This window comes from Anomalospiza imberbis, chromosome 1 (assembly GCF_031753505.1).
Source record: "Anomalospiza imberbis isolate Cuckoo-Finch-1a 21T00152 chromosome 1, ASM3175350v1, whole genome shotgun sequence".
Classification (NCBI taxonomy): Eukaryota; Metazoa; Chordata; class Aves; order Passeriformes; family Viduidae; genus Anomalospiza; species Anomalospiza imberbis.
In genome coordinates this window covers 64,529,579-64,551,522 of record NC_089681.1, presented here as the reverse complement: position 1 = coordinate 64,551,522, position 21,944 = coordinate 64,529,579, and the positions used below count along the sequence as shown (strand labels likewise).

At 38.1% G+C, this 21,944-nt stretch overlaps 1 protein-coding gene across 1 annotated transcript in view; it reads right to left on the bottom strand.

Moving 5' to 3' along the window:
• Positions 1 to 3,942: 3,942 nt before the first annotated feature.
• The window catches only part of LPCAT1 (lysophosphatidylcholine acyltransferase 1), a 59,044-nt gene continuing 41,042 nt past the window's right edge, over positions 3,943 to 21,944 (bottom strand). The window contains exons 10-14 of the mRNA XM_068194987.1: positions 21,477 to 21,602; positions 15,367 to 15,520; positions 14,391 to 14,489; positions 10,321 to 10,459; positions 3,943 to 6,088 (exon numbers count right to left, since the gene is read on the bottom strand). Coding sequence (XP_068051088.1) covers positions 5,904 to 6,088; positions 10,321 to 10,459; positions 14,391 to 14,489; positions 15,367 to 15,520; positions 21,477 to 21,602 — 703 coding nt within the window. The 3' untranslated portion in view covers positions 3,943 to 5,903. The remainder of the gene's footprint in view (positions 6,089 to 10,320; positions 10,460 to 14,390; positions 14,490 to 15,366; positions 15,521 to 21,476; positions 21,603 to 21,944) is intronic.

Sequence of the window (21,944 nt, the reverse complement as noted above, 5' to 3'; positions counted from 1 at the left end):
CCCCACTTCAGTTTAATCACAGTACACATGGTAAAGCACATCACACCATCTGGGGAAAAAGAAGCTGCTTTCTACAAAACAAATCACTTTTCCACTTGAAGAAGTCAAAGTAGTTAGTATCTTGAAAGAAACCTGAAATGTGTTCCAGAGAAAGAAACTGTCTCAACTTGAGCACTGTGAGATGCAGGGAATACTCACAGACACAAGTCCAAACACATCTAAAGGATGCCCTGTTTGCTGCTGCGTTCTCTCAGTAGTTTTAACTCAGTATTATCATTTATACATGGTTTGACCACAAGGTGTTGGTGACCAGCACTGTATACCCAGTTCACCACCATAACTATTCCACAGAACTATCATCTTTGTATCTCTGAGGTGATGCTAGAGGGTTTTTACCTGTAAGAAAACCATGACAGGAACCCTGTAGGATCTAAATACTTTTTGCCATAATTCAAAGAAAAAAGGCAGGGTGAGAAGGTGAAATCCCACTGTCTGCACTGCCACTGACCAAGACATTACTGGGATGTTACAGTACCTTCAAGAAATCACCCTCTGAGTAAAGACCACCTGGCTTAAATTCTACCTAGTCAGGATAGCAAAATTACCTGAATAACCACATTAGCCTTCCGGCTCATATGTGAAACAGATATTGCAGTTTTGCAGGACTGATCAATTAATAATTTAATTAATTTGTAACTAATTATCAATGGCACTGATGACAACTCTTACTTCCATTTTGTATTTTTTGTATTCTCCCCCCCCCCCTTTTTTTTTTTTTTTGGTAGTGATTTATTCAGAATAATTTGTTAATTTAAGTCTTCCTAATCAGCTGAAGTTCAGATACCTGAAAAGTACCAAACTATTTGAAGTGCCTGGTTCACGGGGAACTTCTGTGCCTCCATATGGCTTTGAATTTGAATTTTGCTAATGTAGAACTCTTGGCCAGTGTATTTGTAATTTCCTATTTCTATAACACTCATGAAATCTCTGCTAGAGAAAAAAACAGATCACATTAAGTAAAATGCAACATTTGCAACATTTCAGAAAGTCTTATCACCCACACTCTGACTAAAGAAAAATTTAACTTAGTTGGTCAGAACTTTTAATCAGAATTTTGTTTTCTCTCCAGCCTAGTTTAGTCCCGTAACATATGCAAAGCTTTGCTTACAGGTTCTTGTCTGAGATCACAGGATCTACAGCACGTGCTACCGGAGTTCTGCAACTAGTATTTTTTTTAAGTCAGGGCAGGTTTTTTGGTGGGGTTTTTTTTTTGGGGTTGTGGTTTTTTTTTTTCTTTTTTAATTTGTCCTTTAATGAGGAAGCTATTTTTGAAGGAGCACAGCACAGAAGGTGACTAAAACAGTTCATATCAGAAGCTATAGTTACCACATGGTAATATAAAAGTAGGAAGAACAATTTAATTAATGGTAATACCAAAGATGAACTTATTAGGGAACTCATAAATACATAAAACCTACTTTATAAATTTATCAGATGTTGGAGTGCAACAATGACTTCTACAGGAAAATGTTTACTGCATTTTGAGAATACAAAAATACTAAAAATGCCTAAACTAGCTAACAAAGTTATTCAGCTTGCATGAAGAGATTAATAAAGAGCTCTGTGTGGCACTTAGCTATTTACTTCTGGCAGCTGTGTCACTAAAGAGGTTGCACCACTTCCCTACTGCACACGTGTCCTTTTCAACCCCTGTGACCTAAGGATTTATACCTTGAAAATGGGATTAGCAAACACATACATGTCTGGTTGCTATTTATCACACCTAGATCATTCTAGCTACAATAAATGCATCAAAAACATATAGTGTCATTAATATAAAACTAAGTGTACAGCCTAGTTTTTTCCATCAGGCTTATATATTTCCTATGGAGCATCTTAAATTTACCTGTTACAGCAACAGACTCCCCAAAAAAATCTGTAACAACACTTGACATACCATGCTAGAGACAGTGGTTTAAACATTATTTGCACCTAGCAAGCATTTTTTTGGTTTTAGTGGTGCTTCATTATGTTTGAAAAAATATAAATTAAACAACAAAAAACCAAACAAATTCCCCAAAACTTCAGATATTTTGGATTTCGTGGTTTTCTAGGTAACTTTAAATACTTGTTCAGGCATATGAGAAGAAATACCCAGCCAAGGTGCTGAGTATCTCATACAATATGTAAAAATTCAGGTTGATGCAAGGTCTTTAATAGCAAGGGATGGCAGTGTTACCTAAGAGTACAAAAATACTCATCAGAAATGCCAAATGCCTTCACATCTCTGCATTTTTTGTGTAAGCATCATTTAAGTTAAATAGTTGCTAAGTCTGCTTATGTCACCTTGTAAATTTAGGGTATGTTGATACTACCTGTTAAAATATACCAATCTGCCTACAAAATCAGTAATATTTTAATGGAAAGCATTTACATGTCAATGTTTGGTGATAGGGAAAGGAAGTTTTCACTTCTACTCGGACTTTGCATCAGGTTACTGAAACTTGATTGTCACAATCCAGCTGCTCCACAGTCAGATGCCTCTAAAAAGGCTTCTCATCAGGAACTACTGAAACACTTCTGCAGCTGGGGTTTGATGAATGAGTTGTAATGAGAGTATGGCTGCAGTCATATGATGTGTTACAGGCCTCTGCCCTCAAGAGTCTGAGTTCACCACCCTGTGGTAATGTGGCTTCTCTCTCACTACAAGGCAGTCTAATATTATATATTACAAATGCTAAAATGAATGGAATTGTATTAATTAATCTCAACTTTTGTGAGATGATGTGTGATCTAAAAATGTTTCCATGCAGGCTGATCCTTCATCCTATCATTCTTCTTATTATGTCTTTATCTCATTCAGTAACTTCTCAGAAGAGGGAGAATCACATTTGCTTCCAGAATCTGTTGTTTTGTCTTATGGCTTTTTTAAATTATTTAATCCACCGAGAGTGCTTGCTTGTGGCTTGTGTTGGTCACCAGCCTTCTCCAGCAGCAGCTCTGGACTGAGCTCACTGGTGCACAGAACTTTCATTGCCTCTTCACCACACAATGTGGCACCTGCTTAAGGGCCCATGTACTACAGGCTGCAGCACCCTTCAATGCACTCCGTACAGCTTAGATGCACACAAGTACAGCTATTACACTCACCACAATTACAAAACACCTCACAAATAAAAATGAAAAAGTCAATGAATCTATGGGCTTTCATAAAACAGACCCTCAAGTTACTCACACAATACATGCAAATTAGATACACTTGTATTTAGCCAACTTCAATCAGCTTTCTTTGCTCTTTCACAGATATGGTCAATGTATCTCTTCCTTGGAGCTTCTCTCACTTCAGAGGTGTCCATGGGATTCTAAGTTTACCTCTTTCTTCTTTCCAGACACATGTTGGGGCACTCTTTCTCATTCCCTGCATTCTGAAATTCTCAAATTCCCGAGCTCATATATAAAGCAAAAGGTAACTATCTTAGCCAACTTGAGCCACATGCCATAGTCTTGTAGAGATACAGTACGTCCAGACTACACCCGCCTTCCCTTACATACTGGGTAATTACAGAAAACAGACCTCAGGGACATCGCCCTGTAACCCTGGGGCATGATCAGCAAAATCAAGTGTCTCTATTGGAGCTGTCTTCTCTGTTTCCAAAAACTCCAGTGAAAGAAGGCAGGCCGTTCACCCTATCTGAAATAACCCTTCTCCTTAGCTTAATAAGGCATATTGTAAGAGACTTTTCCTAATGCTTAACTTGCCTTTTCAATTAATAGCTAGCATCTACCATTCTCGTGGAGAAGAGTGTTCCTATTTCCTCTATAGCAACTTTTTCCATATTTAAAGACTGTTCACATCTTCCTTCAGTCTCCTCTATTTTGGATTAAAGGATACTTTTGATCTCTTTTTGAGTACTTTCTGTCCTCCAGATTTTGTTCAGTTACACCCCATCTCTCTCAGGTGCCCCAATATGAACAGGTACCTCAGGTAAGACCTTATCACATCTTGGTAACAAAGAAATACCACCCTGCTTCTCACAGGCCACATGCTGATGCACCCCTCCATCGTGAGCATGTTTTCTGCAGCAAAGAGTTAACAGTGCTCAGTTTGACATATTCTGTGCCATCCCTGCCTCAAGATGTGGTGCAGTAATACTCACTCCCTCCTCTGTGCAGCCAAATATTCCTACTTGAATGCAGTTTCTCATATGTCTTATTTTTTCAATTTCTCCTATTTCTCATGATCAGTTTTAATTCAAATATTGCCAGCCAGTCTGCTGCTGCCCTGTGAGCTTGGCTTTTGTTACCTAGATAAATCAAAAATTAAACTATTACCGCCACATACCCCCATAAAGCATATTTTCTTACATTTTTTCCTCCTACCCTCTTTAATAAAGTCAGTTCCAGTTTGGAGACCTGCTACATAGAGTATGGGATTTCTAAGGACACGTTCCAATACCCTAATGAGCTTTAAAACACCTCCTGCTATTTAAAAAATAGTTGTAAAAGCATTTGATACAAACAGACATCCTTTGCTAAAATTCTTCCCTTTCACATCTAGTTTTAAATTCCTTTGTGGAAAACTCTAATCTCAATAGTTTTCCATGCACAAAACTAGTCAGAAATTACTTAAAAGATTTTTTTTTGTTTGGAAGCAGAGTTGCCATCACAGTTATTTTGTGACAGAGTCCTCCCTCCCACCCCTTGAGGCTTTTGTCACATTTCCTAATCAATGAAGATCTGTAGTTTTATAATAATCTAGAATTTTCTCTGAGACCTCCAGCAGCAGTTAAGGCATCAGGCTTTACAAAAGGAAACACATGTATTACTAACAAAAGTGTGGTTGTTTTTTAAACAGTTCTAAACTATTCTAAGCTTCATATATGTTCTATGAAGTATATGTAATGTTGCTATAGAGATTTAACTAGCACTTTTTCAGGATGTTCTGCAACTTGTTTCTTGCTTGGCCTCTGAAGTGACTGTAACCTTTTCCAACTTGTGCTGATACACCAAAGTTTTCATGATGTATTCCATGCTATGTTATCTGTACAGGCTTGCTACAAAAGAAACCTGTGATTCCTGATGAATCTAAATCAAATATAGCTCTTTATACATCTCCCATAAAATGTTGTGTGGACATGATTGGAATTGGTTATGAGAGAAAACCACAAACAGTTCAGTTATGTATTTTCAAACAGTATGTGGCATGTCAGTTTGGAAAGAATTCATATGTAATTGCATCCGGAAGATTACAGTAGAAAAGTGTTGGGGTGAGGGATAAGGAGCCTTTCCTTTTCATTCTACCATGGAAAGAGAAACAATTTTGTCATTCAGCAATAAAAATAAAAGAAGTAATCCTTAGCAAATTTTTGTATTACTGTTTCCAAACTGTTCACTGAAACCAAAACAAAGGGCCAAAGTATGCTTGCCTTGCTCAAGAGAATAATTCCCACCAAAATCAACAAGACTGACTATTCAGATATGGACAGCAAAGTTTGGCCCCAAATAAACATCCCCATAACTAGGGAAAACACTAATCACCAAAGTGCACTTTACACCATAGTAGCTACAGTTTCTTTATACATGCACAGTTTGTGCGACACTTGGTACATGGAACTAGCCAATGGAATATAAATAAGTTGTGCCGCTTCCTCTTAAATATGAACATTAATAATGAAGCACATTCACATTTTTGCCTTTCAAAGACCTTTTCAAAAAAAATAAAAAAACCTTTCCCAAAGTAACCTGGAACATGTTGTTAAACATAGCACATATGATTCAAAGGATGGTATTCAGGTAGAACCTTCACACACAAAACTGGTATTCGCTGTATAACTGGAGTGACTTATGAAAATCCCAAGAAAATACAACCCTCTCACCAGGAGAGGAAGGTAACAGTTGTAGTGTTAATTCAGTTTCTTCTGCAAGGGCTTCCTTCTATCTGCACTGTTGTCAGGGCTGAAGTCAGTACAGATACCATTAGGAGCAGAAAGAGATGAAGTCTCCAAGCCACTCTCAGCTCCCACCTGATCAGCATAGAGATATTCTTCTGCGAAGTGTGGGTGCAACACAGCAAATGTGTAGAAGTCATCTAAAAAAAATAGTTGTTGCAGAGAATCAGCTCTTTGAAACAGAAGGATGCTAAATTTGAATACTTACACATATCTAATCACATGATTTCTTTGGAGAAAAATAGCAGCAGTTAACATAATGCTATTCCCAGTGCTTGTTTTAGCTTTCAGCCTAAGTTTACCACATCTGCAGAGCTGAGATGCTGCAAAGAGTTATCTAAGCCCTCTGAAAACACTTCCAGCCAGAGCTTAGCTGTATGTAGGGGTAAACAGGCTCAGATTTGCATTAAAATGTATGATGAGCAACACATGCCCTGACATAGCATTTCACCATTCACTGGGGAAGTACAGAAGCCCTCCAGCTGAAGATCACTGAACACATCAAGAGAAGTAATTTCTTAAATTCTTAAAACTCTTTTGCAAACATGCCCCTTAACGCTTTGCACTCATAGTTTGCTTCAACCTAACAGCAGCTGTCATTGCTGCCTTCTACTTTCAAGATTTCAGCATTTTAAAAGTCCCAAATAAAGGAGGTAAATTATAACACAGAAAAGAACTCCTGATTTTAATGTTGGATAATAACATGGTAATAAGAAAAGCCAGATTAGTTCTGGGGGGAGTGGGGAATCCTTAACATCAAGAACTTAACATGCTTAACAATCTGTGCTGAAAATCAGACACTGAAATTTTGTCTTAATTTGCCCATATGACTTTATTCGGACATGATTTGAACACAAGATACTGTACAGGAACCAAGCAACAACAAGCTATTCTTATAATGTAAACTGACACTAGAAAAATCTGGATGTGAATGTTTTCACTAGTTCAGTCACCTACAGTGTATCACACACCTCCCACTCAAATTCACTGTGCTATCCCAGAAGAGCTCATGATCAGATGATGATGTGAATTCCCTGGAGTGCAGAGCAGATGACACCTGAAGAAGCCTTTCAAAGGAGTGAAGCCCAGTTCCTCCTACAGCTGGGCTGGTATGGAAGAAGGGAAACACTGCAGCTTTCCCACCCTGGCACTCTTTGAGATGACATGATTTTTCAATACTGCAAAGGGCCAGGGAGCAAGGGAAAGCCATATGGCTCACAGGGGAACTGAAGTTGTAGGGCAACCCTGCCTCTGAACTGTTGCAAAGGGATAGGCGACGAGAAGGCAATAAAGATAACTTTATCCTTCCACTCACCAAAAAATGGGTATCCTTTATCCACAGTCTATATGGATCTAGAGCATTCTGGACCTATAACTTCAGCAAAAGTTTATGAAGTTTAGGTCATGAAAACCAACATTACCATCTATGTTGAAAAACTCTATGTACAACAGGCTGATGGATCATATAAATTAAAGTCTTCATGAGGAAAGGGCAATCCAAATTGAAGAGAGTAAAATTTTGGATAGATCTCAGTAAGCTGACATTTTGGGTCCTGCTGAAATAAGTACTGAAAGTATTAGAGGAATACTTATTGAAGCTGTACTCAGCAGAGTGCAATGAAAAGTGCTTGGAATCCCATTTGACTTATTTATCAGAAATGTGAAACAAGGTCATGTAGAAAGAACCAACTATTCCTGCATCTAATCACAGGTCTCATCTTGGAGTTCAACTGAAAGCAACTGTGAAGCATTAGACTGAAGGAAAAGATCACCTCAGTCATTAACTTGGGGAAAAAAGTTGATTTTGCTTCCCACCTCCATTAAAAACAAAGAGACAAAGAAAGAACCCAAAGTGGAGTCATGTCTGTAACTGTGCATTAAGTATGCATATGTACTACAAGAACTTCAAGAAGTTTTTCTCCTACCCTCGAAACACCCTCCTACTACTTGATACTTCTCCTGGAAGCTCTGTGTTCATTAATCTTCTCTAGTTTTTGTTTCCACTAAGCTAAATAATTTTATAATTATTTTAAGCAAATTTTAAGCAAATAATTCTTCCTTCCCTGATTCTTCATCCATACAGATACTCCAAATATGGCAGATTCCTCCTTTTTTTCTGGCTACAGCAAGCCAGGCAGTCTTCAGAACGTTTTCACAGTCTGAATTGTCTATCAAGAGCTGGTGGAGAGTTTCCTAGAATTTGACATGCCCTCCTAGAGAATCTATTCAAACTCTCCAGAATCATGTCTTAAGACTGATAAATCTTGCCTCTGTCTACATTAGACTAAAAGGAAAAGCTTTGCAATCAAAGTGCATCTGAACAAAGCCAACTGCACACTGTGTAAGAGAACTGATACATACATCTTTGGCAACCAGAGTGCTTTCAACCATGCAACTAAAATTCAGATTTCCAACATCTCATATTCACAATCTGATTTTGCTCTTGATTATCCTGTTTACTTGCAACCTAAGCTTTTCCTTTGAGATGAGATCTGTGGCTTCAAGGACTCTGCTGTGCATGCAGCAATTTAGGTTTGATACTTTAAGTATTTTATCTTTTGTTCTCACAAGTAAGGCTCAACTTAATATTCCTGCTTTAAATTCCAACACCCTAGAAAGGAGATTGTCAGTAGACGTCTGCTGTGTGCATCCAAAGTAACATTAGTTCCATCAGATACAATGCTTTGAACTTGTCTGGACAGTATCTTCTGAACTGTGTGGTCTACAAGATTTTTCACCTCTCCTTTCTAGTAAGTAAGTGCAACAAATTGAGCATGTGTGAAGTTCCACATAATCTCAAGAAAGGCAAGAGGATGAATATTTATGGCAGGAACTTTCAAGACAGAAATGCAATACCAAAAGTTTATTTACAACTTCTAATTCTGTAATCTAGTAACTTGTATATTTACTCCCACTATTAAACTTTCAGATATGTTAAAATTACATGTTTCTATTATAAAACAAGCACTTCTCTCAGGAAAACTGCTAAGGAAAGTTCCAAAGAAATTATGTAAACACCATCCTCCTACCTACTTTGTGTTCCATCAAAAAAGACTATTCTTGACTACAGGATATAAAATTGTGAAAATGAGGGCCAATCACACCAGTGGCCACTGCTGTGGCTTGGTGGTCCAGATTTCCTTGTGATGGGAACATATGATGACTACTTAGGGAAAAAGTGCAGATTAAATGCAACAATTACAGATGAATATTAAAATATGAATTCTTTGGTAACTCACATTACCTGGTCTGAGTTCACTTGTACATGACTACAAATTTAGCTATCCTCAAAAAATGAAATGTGCCAAAATTAAAATTCTGTTATGCTTACCAGCTTAAGATTTGTGCTGGTATTTTTGAAGCTGGTGATTGGGAGGTGGGGGCAAGAGCTGAGACACTGCACATTATGAGTTGGAAGACAGGGAGCAGCAGTAACAGGCAGGAAAAAGGCAATGGGCAGGGTGGATGCAGAAATGCTGAGGATGCGACAGACAGAGGCACAGAAAGGAAAGAGGTAGTACAGCAGGAATTGAGGAGAGAAGACAGTAGTCAGGCAAAAAGGAAAGGACAGTGGCAATGATACTGATTTTAGTAACTCTAAAATATTTGTGTATTTGAAGCTTTACATACATATTGTATGCTTGAAACAGAGGTATTACTAATGTAGAAACTATGATTTACTAACACTAATGTATTATTTTGTAAGATTTTTACCAATTAAATACATACTGATTATCCTGAGGGAAAACAATTACAACAGGGTATGTCATAAGCACCTCTACTGGAGATACTTAATGTTGGCTATCAACCACTCAGTTCATACTCAAATGATACAACTAAATTTAGAACCTTACTGCATAAAACATAAATAATCGGAATTAACATATAAGTACTCTGACTCCCAGCACAATCTATTCACCCAGGTCTCAATTTTTCAAACGCAACTTTCTCGCCTCCATTCCACCTACATTGCAATCTATAGAATAGGCAGCCTGGTTAACCCCCTCACTTCCTGCTCTCAAACACAAGATACAAAACAATACAGAGCTAAGGCAGGTTTCTTTAAAAATACATATTCACGTACATGGAAGTCATAGAACAGAATACATTGAAGGAACTAATCCTCATATTATGTGACTTGATGAGGAAGGGAAAACTGAAAACATGCAAACATGGCATTTGATAACAAAGGTGAAGCTCATTTTTTTAAATGTAAATTTACTTTGTTTGCAGAGCTGTTATCAGTATTGAAGTCACCAAGCCAACTAAAAAAAGATAGAGTTTAATAAAAATGTAACTGCTTTGTTTGTCAACATGAGTGCCGGCAACTTTGACATTTTGTGACGGTTCAGATGCAGTTAAGAATACTTACCGTATGTAATCTTTCCTTTTTCCTCTTCATCTACAGCTCTAAAAAGATGTGTAACATCAATTTGTGACACACCCATGGCAGTCTTCAGAATATTACCTAAATCCTCTTCTGTTACAGTTCCACCTTCTGACTGGTACAGCTATGAATCAAGACAGCAAGATAAATCATTGCAAAGCCGAATGCCAACTCCTATAAACAGCACTACACTGAAGTAAAGCAAACCAAAAAGTTGGTATTAGAAATTCTAGTCACTCTCAGACTGATGTGATATATTAAGGATTTCAGATTAGTCTGGGTAAAAAATATCATCATCAGTTCACCTGTGTATGCTTAGAAAGTAAAGCTTGCTATAATCAGAAAAAAGTCCTAACCACTGGAATCACTGTGATACTCAGCAACAAGACTGTCAAATACGAATGTTTTGCAAACATATAACTGAGAACAATATCCAGTCCATTGAGCTATAGTGTCTAAACTCCAACACAGTCTGTAATATCCAGAGATATATTTAGGTCAGCCTAAATCAGATACCATTTCCACTTGGTCAGGTGTAAAACTCAAGATTCCTTTGACCAAAATCCAAAAACAAGCTTGCATTAAATGTCTGTATCTAAATGGTATTAATCAGGAGAATCCTACCCCATACACATGGGCATATACATATGGGCATATAATTTTCTACAAGTATTTATTCTAGAAAACAATCAATTGCATACTCTTACATCCTAAAGAATTACCTCAGAAAAAGTTAGCTTTACTACTGACAGATTGATAACTATGAATAATTGCTCATAGTCTCATTTTTGCATATGGACAGTGTTTTACTTTGAGAAATGGACCTGAATATTTCAAAACATCTGTACCAAATAAAACTTCATTAAGCTTCCTTAAAATAGCTTAATTTGCCTATACAATGTGAAGTGAGAGAAAAGGGGTTTTGAAATATTTCTGTTTCCTTTTCAAGCATGACAACACTGAAAACATCAAACCATGTAAAAAGTGCCATTTTGGAAACTTCCTCTTAATTTCTCTACATCATTGAGAAGGTGGGAACTGATGAGATTGAACAAAACAGGCATAAGTATGTATTTTTCACACAAGCAGAAGCAGTTGCCATGAGACAGCACACCTTAGTGGAATAAAAATATTGAAGTTCCATGGAAGAAAACATACTCAATTCAGGAATCTTGCCTTTTGAGCCCTGGCACCTAACCTGCACACTTATTCACAGGAATAGGGCAAAGACCAAGACATTTCTTTAATAAAGCCTGCTACATTTTCACAGAACAAGTAGTCAGGTAATATTGGGTGGTCAATATAAACACAATATTGACAAGATTTACAACAGCCTTTAGTTTCTTTAGCAGTTTGGAAGGGAAGGTGTAGCACTTACACCAGAGTGCTGCTCTTTGTCCAAACCCCCTGCCAAGGCAGGGTCACCTAGAGCAGGGTACACTGGAGTGCATCCAGGTTTGTTTGGAATGTCTCCAGAAAGGGAGATTCCACAACCTCCCTGGGAAGCCTGTTTCAGTACTCTGCCACCCTCAAAATAAATAACTTCTTCTTCAACTTGAGGTGGAACTTCTTGTGATTTAGTTTATGGCCACTGCTCCTCATTCTGTCATTGGGCACCACTGAAAAGAGTTTGGCACCATTGTCCTGACACTCACCCCTGAGCTATGTACATGCATTAATGAGATCCCCTCTCAGTCTTGTCCAAACTAAACATCCCCAGCTCCCTCAGTCTCTCCTCATAAGAAAAGATACTCCAGACCCCAAATCATCTTTGTGGCCTTCACTGGACCCTCTCCATTGCCTCTTAATCTTGTGCTGAGGAGCCCAGAGTTGGACACAGCACTCCAGATGTGCCTCACTAGGGCCAGGTAGAGGGACAGGATCACCTCTCTTGACCTGCTGGCCACACACTTCCCAAAGCACCCCAGGATCCCACTGGCCCTCCTGGCCACAAGGGCTCTGCTGGCTCATGGTCAGCTTGTCACCCACCAGGTCCTTTTCAGCAGAGCTGCTCTCCAGTGGGTCAAACCAACAACCTGTGCTGGGACTTGGGGTTTTTCCTCCCCAGATGCAGGACCCTGCACTGGCCCTTGCTAAACCTCATCAGGTTTCTCCCCATCAAACTCTCCAGCCTATGGAGGTCCCACTGAATGGCAGCACAGCCTTCTCATGTATCTTCCACTCCCCTCCCCATTTTATAATAACTCCATATAATGATACTATTTTTCAAGTTCTTCAGCCATACACTAAACACTTTAACTTTGAAAACTTGTTGCTATGTGAAATGTTGTACTTTTCCTGAAAGAAGTAGCACATGGCAGAGTACAGCCCGTTCAAAGTCATACACTCATTAAGTAGTGAGGTCCTTCAATGGCTCCAGGTAAGCTGTGTGAATATCTAATTGTAGGTGAAGTCACGACAGGAGGTAGGAAAGGATTAAAAAAGGTTCTCTTTCCTTATTTTTTAATCCCAGAATAAGCAAAATTTCCTAAGCTTGAGACTTTTCTTAACCCTTCCAATCATCACTAGCAGGATAAAATGAGCCATACCTGCTTCCCCTCGCTGAGTACTTCCCCTTCTTAATACACACAAAGCTTCTTTGCAGTTTTACAGCTAACTTTATATTTTGTAGTTAACAAAGTGACTCAAAATTATGTATTATAAGTTGGGGAGGGAAGCAGATAATGAAGAACAGAAATTTTCCTAAGAAACAGTTTAATTAACTTCAAGTGCTTCCAGAAAGAAAATAACCATCCAGTCTGAGCTTTTCTTCCTCTCAAATGATAAAATTATCTTGCACATTATCAAGCATGACAGCTAAACTTAAAAAATTAAAATATTAAAATAATTAAAATTAAAAAACATATTTCCCCAAAGTCCCCTTTACATTTATTTCAAATTTGTTCATTTCAGTATGAAGACAGAGCTGACCAAACAGCACCTATTTTTCTATGCTGTTTTATAGCTGAAATGGACTGAGTCAGGACAGAGACCTTTCTTTCTGCTTTTCCCTCAGAAGCAGCAATAAATAACAGCTACTAATGGCAGATTTCCCACATATTTTAGGAAATAAATATTTTTGCTCCTTCCTCCTTTGCCAAATTTATTGGATTCTGGCTGAAGGGTAAGAATGATACATGTGAACACAAAGCGTTCACAGGAGCCTCATTTCTTCAGCAACACGTATTTAAAGTCGTCATGCTGAAGAACCTGAATACAACTACACAGAAAACAAAGCTGCAATGTAGCACCATGCAATTGAATGCTCTGAGCTCCATGCATCCACTAGTGAAGACAGCATCAAGTCTTAGCACGTCTCAGTTTCAGTAACACTGAAGACCATGTGGAATTGAAGGCAAAAGAAAAGATGATGCAGGATGTAACAGAGTTAGCATGTCAAAATAGTAATACGAAAGAAATTAATAGAAAAGTAGTAAATCAAGGTGTCAGAAACCCACTGGTTAAGCATTGCTGCTGTCACTTTCCCAAAAAGCTTGCATTAACAATCTATGGTGATGCTACAACAAACCACTGAGGCTAGAGCAAGATCAGGAGCACTTCTGGGAAGCATCAAGTCTGGACAAGACTGCAGGACCATCACACATACATGGTAAGAAGGAAGAAAGTTTTAACAAGAAGAAAAAAGGAGATAACAAAATCTCTATTAACATGTAGGAAATTAAAAAAAAATATTTTATTAACTTAAAAAATTAAATTTGCTTGAAACATTCTAGGAGTAGTAAGTACAACTCAGACTGTTTGTTTAGAGGAATCAGTACAAAGGACGTGAGGTTTGAAACTTAATTTGCTAAAAAGGATTCTACCAGAATTCTACAAACAACAATTTCAAACAGCAAGCTTCCATAATTTTACACAACTTACACTTGCAATGAATTCCCTGTTAACATGAACTCTTAATGTAACTTTTCATTAATATTGTTTTAAAATGTAATCAAATATTAAAAGGAAATGTGGAAACTTCTATTGAGTCTAATGCCAGTATCAGTAATTTCTAAAAATACCTAAACTACATAGAGCAAGAAAATGCACCTTACCTGAAATGCCAACTGAATGGTTTCCAGAGTTTTGGATGGCTTACAGACAACTGACAGAGCAATGACAAATTCCCGAATGTCAATTACACCATCTTCATTCTGTGAAGGAAAACCTCCCATCAAAATAGTGCAATTTGTCTGAGAATTTTCATAAATAACTAAAAGTTGCTAAAAATGCAGAATATTCAGAAATACTGTTACGTGCACCACGACAAAATAAAACTAGTCTCACTGAGATGAAATCACATGAGGACACGAACCTGAGTGAAAGCTCTGCAGTTTCTTTTCACAGTCTCAGTCAAAAGTCACAGTTTAAATATTATTGGAAGACAATGCTGCTACTGTCACCCTTTACTCGCATATTTAAGATTTTTCCATAAAACCATCTGAATCACTGTGCTGAAATTAAAGCCAGAGAACCAGAGGACAATGCACCCTAATTTAAGCCCTGAATACATGACATCTGCTCCAAGAGAGAACACTGTGGACATATCCACCTCCTGGTCCAGACAGCACCTCATCCAGACAAAGATAATAGTCATTTCCCCATTCTGAGTGATTGCCAGAAGAATGAAAAACTGGCTCATTTGCCAAGATCCTTCAGGTTTCAGGCTCATAGAAGTAGAAGTCATTTATTTACAAGGTAAACAAAATATCAGCTAACAGACACTGCATTCATCTGCAAAGAGCAGCAGCAGAGGTCTAGCTTGAGCCTACCTTTCTTCCTCTTCATATTTTGCATCTAGAAAAGAGATAGCTTTTGTCCAGCTGATATTCCTTTTAAGTTCTAGCTGAAGGAATGCTTTATTTGGCTGATGATAAGTACCCTTACCTTGCTGAAAGAGAAGTGCAGTAAGCAAATTTTATGGTGAAGTGCTTAGAAATCAGACCTCAGTGAATTCAGTTGAAACAGAAGTAGGCTAAAGTGGAGTTTACCAAAAGTAGTAAAATTTTTAAACTTAGTGTTGTTTCTTACCTCATCAAAAAGTGCAAACATACTTTCTAATGTCTGAGAAACAGGAAATTCCAAGTAGGCTGAAAATTCTTTGAGATCAGCCTTTTCTTTCTTCATTTTCATGGCACTGGCAGCATATTTATTAAGATCATCTTCAAGTGTTTCTGGCTTCAGCCTATAAAGCATATTGTTTTTGCACATTTTAAAAATCAACCTAATTTTAACAATATGTATTTCAAAACATCAAATGAAAAAATGGATGATTATGGTGTAAAGCATTAAAAAGTCTAGTTTCAGAATTATTACACAACTTTATTATCAAATAATGTATGTCTATAATTTTAAAGCTCCCATTAGATCTCAAGCTGTCTCAGGAATTACTGCAAGGGCTTAAGAATTCTGGACAAACTCATGCCCTTCAGTCTACCTTGATTACAAGCCATATGTGTAAGCAGTTCAACAGGAAGAAACACAGTCTAGAACTAGCTAATAAATTCCAAACATGGAGAACTAGGTGGAATTTAGGTCACCTGAATATGGCTGTATTGTAGGACAGTAACATAAACCAATTACGTTTCCAAATTTACTAAAGTCACTGAACAGGAAGGACATGATGCATCTTACCTAAACAAAAAAAAAAAAAACCCAGGGATTACATAATAGTGATTATACTGTTAATCCTGTTTATCAGTCCTCATTTTTCACATTCAGTCTTGAGTTGGACACCATTATGAGGTAAGCTAAACAAAATTCAGTTCCTACAGCAACAGAATTTCCTTAGTCCTTCCCCGTTGCTAAACCAGACTTTGACTGATAAATGAATAACTTTATACTTATATAGATATCTACTAGTAGTTGTTGGTTAGTTTTTTGCCTAAGCCAAGATTCCTGTTTTGGCTTTCCCCCCCCCAAAAAAAAAGCCAACAACAAAACAATCCCAAAAAAACCCTAACAAAAAAGCCCTACCGAAAATTCTTACTCTGAATAAAATAAATAGTGCTGCTGGTAAGATGCAAAGAAAAGCAGCTTTCCACCCTAATACAACATCAAGCAGATCTGGATCAGGTCTCCTCTGAACTCATTTAGGGCATCTTTCCACTCTGAAGACAAAAGATGCTACTAAAGTCTCCTACAATGTCCTTCTGCAGTTGCCTGTTTTGCTGCTTGCTGCTGCAGGCAAGGAAAAACAGTTATTCACACAACTCAGAAGCTTACACCAGAACTGTTCCCAGACTGCAGCTGGGACTCCTCAGCAGCTTCCTCTCAGTAACAAGAATGAATAAAATGCTTAATATCAGCATTCTGAGGAGCTTCTGAAAAAAGATAAGAGCATATCTGCTAGGAAGATGATTGATACATCAGCTCCAGAACTCAATCGCTTGCTGTAGTGTCCGTTCCTAAATATCACAACTATCAAGTAAAAATACAACTCCCATGTTTTTTGTCATGACCTATACTGACTTACCAATATGTCCTAACTAAACCATGCAAAGACCTGTATTTCTGAATTATAAGACTTGAACATGAAAGAATTCTTCCAGAAACCCAAGGCTCCTACAGAACATTCACAAATCCTCCACTCTAGCATTAAAGCACCTATCTTAAGATTTAGTCCTAGATAGTGAAAAAAGTGAGACACCCTTCTGCAAACATTAATTTTCCATGATCAAGTAAAAAAGCAGAAGGAACAATAACAACAACAAAAAAAATCCATAGAGGATTTGAGATGCACACAGAACTCATCTTCTCACATGCAGGATTACATGCAAGAAGTGTCCACTGATAATACATCCCAGAGTAGTGGCTGAAATGGATTTTAACTGTAGCACAAGGACAGCTGGCCTTTAAATCCTCCCTTGAGATAAGCCCCCACTGACGCAGGATATGTAGTGTAACATTTATCTCTAAATGAGAGAGATTTTGTTTGCAATGAATTGTCTCAAAATTGACCTTCTAGAACTGAGTGAGCACTCATTTGGTGAGTAGCACTCAAGACTTGTAAGATCTCCTCTTCACCAGTAAGTAAGCCTGAACAGCTATAGAAGCTTGAAGGCAAAATCTTGTATGGAAAGTAATACAGCTCACCAAGAATCTTACAGGCATCTTGTGGTTTATGTTTTGGAAATATAGAAAGAGGTGTAAGACAATCTCAAAAGCAGTATGTGGATCAGTGGGGCAAACTGCTTCGAGTATGACAGTATTGTACTTCTGGTAATCCAACGTGGGCTCACTTCCCTCTAGCCCTTCAAAACCAGGAAGTCATTAATATGTTGATGACCATAAGCTGCTAAACTGAAGTCTTCAGATGCCAAGTGCAAATCTCTTTATAGGTTCTGAACCAACATGAAAAGGTTTGAAAGTCCCAATTCCTTTACAATTGTTACTTTTATCCCAACGGAGGCCATAAATTATAGAAAGCCCAAAGCAAATGTCTTTCCTCATGAAATCATCTTTGTTGGCTTAATAGTTTCCATGCACGATCTAGGCTTTATGATATATAAAATTATTTGCTGTTGTGGTGTTTTGCTTCATTTTTTTAGGTCAGTGTACACTAAAGAGAACAAGAAGTATTCCTGAGTCCATGATGATGGAAAGGACATTTTTCAAGATTAACAGCTCTGAACATTAAATTCTTCACAGCAGACTTCACAAGGAAAACCAGATCCCTGAAGGTAGAATATTTTACAGCCTAATTATCACTATTTTTAGCAAGTAAGCTAGTTTTAGCTATATTTGACTATTTGAAAACAAGCTTATTTCTTGCATGTCGGGAACCTGCCAAAAACCTTCAGAGAGCTGGAAGAACAGCTGGATCATGTAGCTAGCTACTGGAAACTGCAAGCACAGAAAAACATGCCCTAAGCCAGAAAAGCACAATACATTCAGTTTTAAGTCTGCTGATACACTTCTGTGCAACTTCTTGCCATCATAGAGCAAGTATACTGAAAAACTGCAAAACTGACCTTCTTGAATACTCTTAGCACACACTGCTGTGATCCACAAAACCAGGGGCTACCATGCTTGGTATCTGCTATCATGTCTGATCCATGACCACCTCCTGTGCAGACAGCATTGCTTTTATCACAAATGCAGACAGTAAACATCCTCCAGAGGTTTTTTTCCTTGTTATAGATGACCTCTGAGCACTTTGAAGTCACAGCACAGGTAGTTAGCTGTGAGGATTGTTACTCTGGGGACACAGAGTTCTACCTACAGTCTGGACCATTTCAGACAAATGGAGAGCAGAAGTCTGCATTGTAGTCTGGACGGCAGAGGCTGTTGAGCAAGAATAGACAGGCACCAGGCCTGAGGTCCTTGCAGATCTTGGTAGCTTACAGCTGCATTGACTAAAAGGATCCTCATGGTCAACTTGATGAGGTATTATTGGGAATTAGAACAAACAGAAGCTTGAAACAATAGGAGCAAATCAAATGAAACCAGAACTCAAGGATGTCCTAGCAGGCAACTACCCTAAAGCAGCTCATAAGAAGTATCTCAAAAAGACAGAGACGAGACTTAATTAACTATATTAACACTTCCTGAAGAAGATATTCAAGGAGGTCTTTAGTAAGGCATAAAATCCAGACAAGATTCAATGACCAGAACATGGCAATAGATCCAGTTCAAGTAAAAATAGAGATTCACTTTAAACACTGTGGCAATTAATTACAGAATAAATCATCAAATGAAGCAGAGGATTTACAATGTATGAGAAAAAAAAATGAAAGCTATAACATAGACTGCATATAGTTTAGCAATTAGCTTGTTGGTCAGACATAAATTACCAGACTGAAGAGACACATGACTCCTTGAGGAGTAATGAATGCACAATTTGAGAAGGTAAGTCTATGATCAATTGATCTCATTGATAAAGCAGTCATTTTATCACAGAGTTTGGTACAAGCCAGCTGTACAGCTCTGTCAACAGAGCCCAAGCTCTTCCTTAGATGAAGCATGAGAACTCACTGCTGTGCCTACATGGATTCTAGACTGGATCCCATGCAGCTGAGCACATGCTAAGAAAATTTCACAGACAACAATAATGAATCCTGTAGACAAATAATGTGCACAGAAGTAACTCTTCAGTAGAGCAAACTGAGGTGTAAGTTGATTTCAAAAAAATCGAAACCAAAAAGAACTCTGAATTTGCCTTACTATAGGGATCTTAAAACTGGACGTTACATTGGAAGTATGTCACCGCTCAAAAACAAGTATTAAGACTGGATGAAAAATCCATTGGATAAAATTTACTCTTCCAGTTATTTAGGGATGCTAGTGGATGATCTTAATGCCTCCCTGACCTCAAAACCTTTGAATAAACAGCAAAATGACTACATTATTATCAAACGCACATTAGAGATAAAGTCATATTACAATCTTCATCCAATTGTGCCAGAAAAATACCATCACAATATCCTTCTTATTGGCACATATCCAAATTCAGAGAGGATTATATTTCACCAAGGATTAATTGCTCATACCAGAGAGAGAACTTCTGGGCTGTAGTGAATCTCACTCACAAACGCATCTAACTGTTTCAGAGGCCAAAACAAAACCCTAGAAAAGCATAATTTGAAAGAACAGCTTTAAATTGAGCAGACAGAAGCCAGACAACTTAACAAGAGGATTAAACTGAATCCCGGGATTATCAACTACATAATAAGAGACGTGGGTGGTTGGTTTGTTTTGTTTCACTTGTTTTTCTTCCTTAGTACTGTAAATTCAGAGCCTTTTAAACAAAGTGAGAATCTTTATTTTCCCTTATAAGTCTCTCCTACCCTAATGGAAGTTTTTCAGATGGAAGCCCTGACAATAGATTAATATATGCTTGTCATCTGAATTCATGATGTGTGCTGTCCGACATTCCTTACTCTACAACAGAGCTTTTTCTTCTTTATTTTCATTTATGTACACAAGCTGAAGATGAAGGAAAAATTAGTGAAAGGAAACAAAACACACAATGGAAACATTAAATTATGCACTTTCAGGTGATGAGACAAGAAAATTAAAAAGGGTGCTTGCATATTGAGAGTTAATAGGATGAGGCTGTACATTTGGTTTATGTAAATTTTTCAGGTTTGCTGAGGCTTCTTTGAAAGGTAAAGCCAGCAGGAAATGGCACTATGGGAAGAAAGAAGAGAGGACCTGTTGTAATGCACTAAATAGTTATTTAGTTGTTGTTTTGCACTGGGTTGTTGGGAATTTGCACTGGGTAGTTTTTACCTTGCACTATGGAGTTTGTGTCACATTGGTCTATTCCACAGACCTTTCCCCTCCTCCGCCTAAGCCTCAGGTGTGGTGGTCTCTCCCTGACCTGCTCCCCCCTCCCCCTCTCCTCACCTGTGTCCCATTGGATGTGGCCCCCACCCCCTTTTTCCTGGGCTCAAAGCCCCCCTGGACGACACCTTCGATCTCTTTTCTGGACACCACCAGATGCCTCGGCCCCTGTTACCCCCTGAGGTGTCACCTGGATCTGAGGTGGCTCCTTTATAATAAACAGGATTTAGTCCCGAGGAGAAGAGTGCTGTTCATCTTTTACCTGGTTCCATGTAGGATTCCCCCTCGCCGTGCTCAGAGAGGACCAAAGGGGTTTCCTACAAGGACCTATACTGCATGCACTGACCTACAGCTGCATTAGAAAGCACGTCAGGCAGTGACCTGCTCAAAAGATCAACCACCACCTTGCCCTTCTTGGTAAAGGGTGACCCCTCTGTCCTTACTATTGCAAGGTTAATCCAGTCACAAGATTGCTGCTGGCAGCATTTATTTTCCCTCCACAGATGTCACAGGAAAAGGCAATTGACGCTCAACTGTATCAAATATTAGGAATCTTATGGTATTCTTCATCCTCTTCAGAAGCTGTCTTTTAGTTCAGGAATTAATGCTTTAGACTCACTCTGCTCACTTGTCAGATGGAAAATAAGAATTTGACAACCTACTCTACTCATTAGGATTCAGAGGTGCTGCTTGCAAGTGAAGTACAGTACTGTTTTAATTTTACACCTGTGTTTTCCTGATTGTATGATGACAACTTTCCATTTATACTCATAAATGCAATATTGTTACATGACGGGAAAACTGTAGATATGTAATAAAGATGCACCTTACATATAAATATTGTATATGCTCACCCAAGGCTTCTCACAAGCTTTGCAAATTCTAAAAGACACGTATCTGAAGGCAGACGAAGCTGTCCCTCAGCCAAAGCCAGCTGACAGTCTTCAAATGTGTAGTCCGTCACTGGAACTCCCAATGCCCTTGAATAAACCAAAGAAACACTGTAAACAAGACACTAAGAAAACTGAACAGAATAATTACTTTTTTCACAGCAAGAAATCCTGTAACAATTATGCTCTCTATTCTGAAAAACTGTAAGGAAGGGCCAATAAAAGTAAATTTACATAGAATGAGATATGGTACTTGATGTGTTGCAGAGCATCTGCTTTGACTGAGTCCATGAAAATATGCAGGAACACAAGGCAAAAATTAGGCAGTACATAGACTTTCATAGACATAAATTTCATATAAGTGAATAACAAGGGTTTCAAAACTTTACTCTAGAACACAAATATATATTTATTAACAACTGTGACCAATAT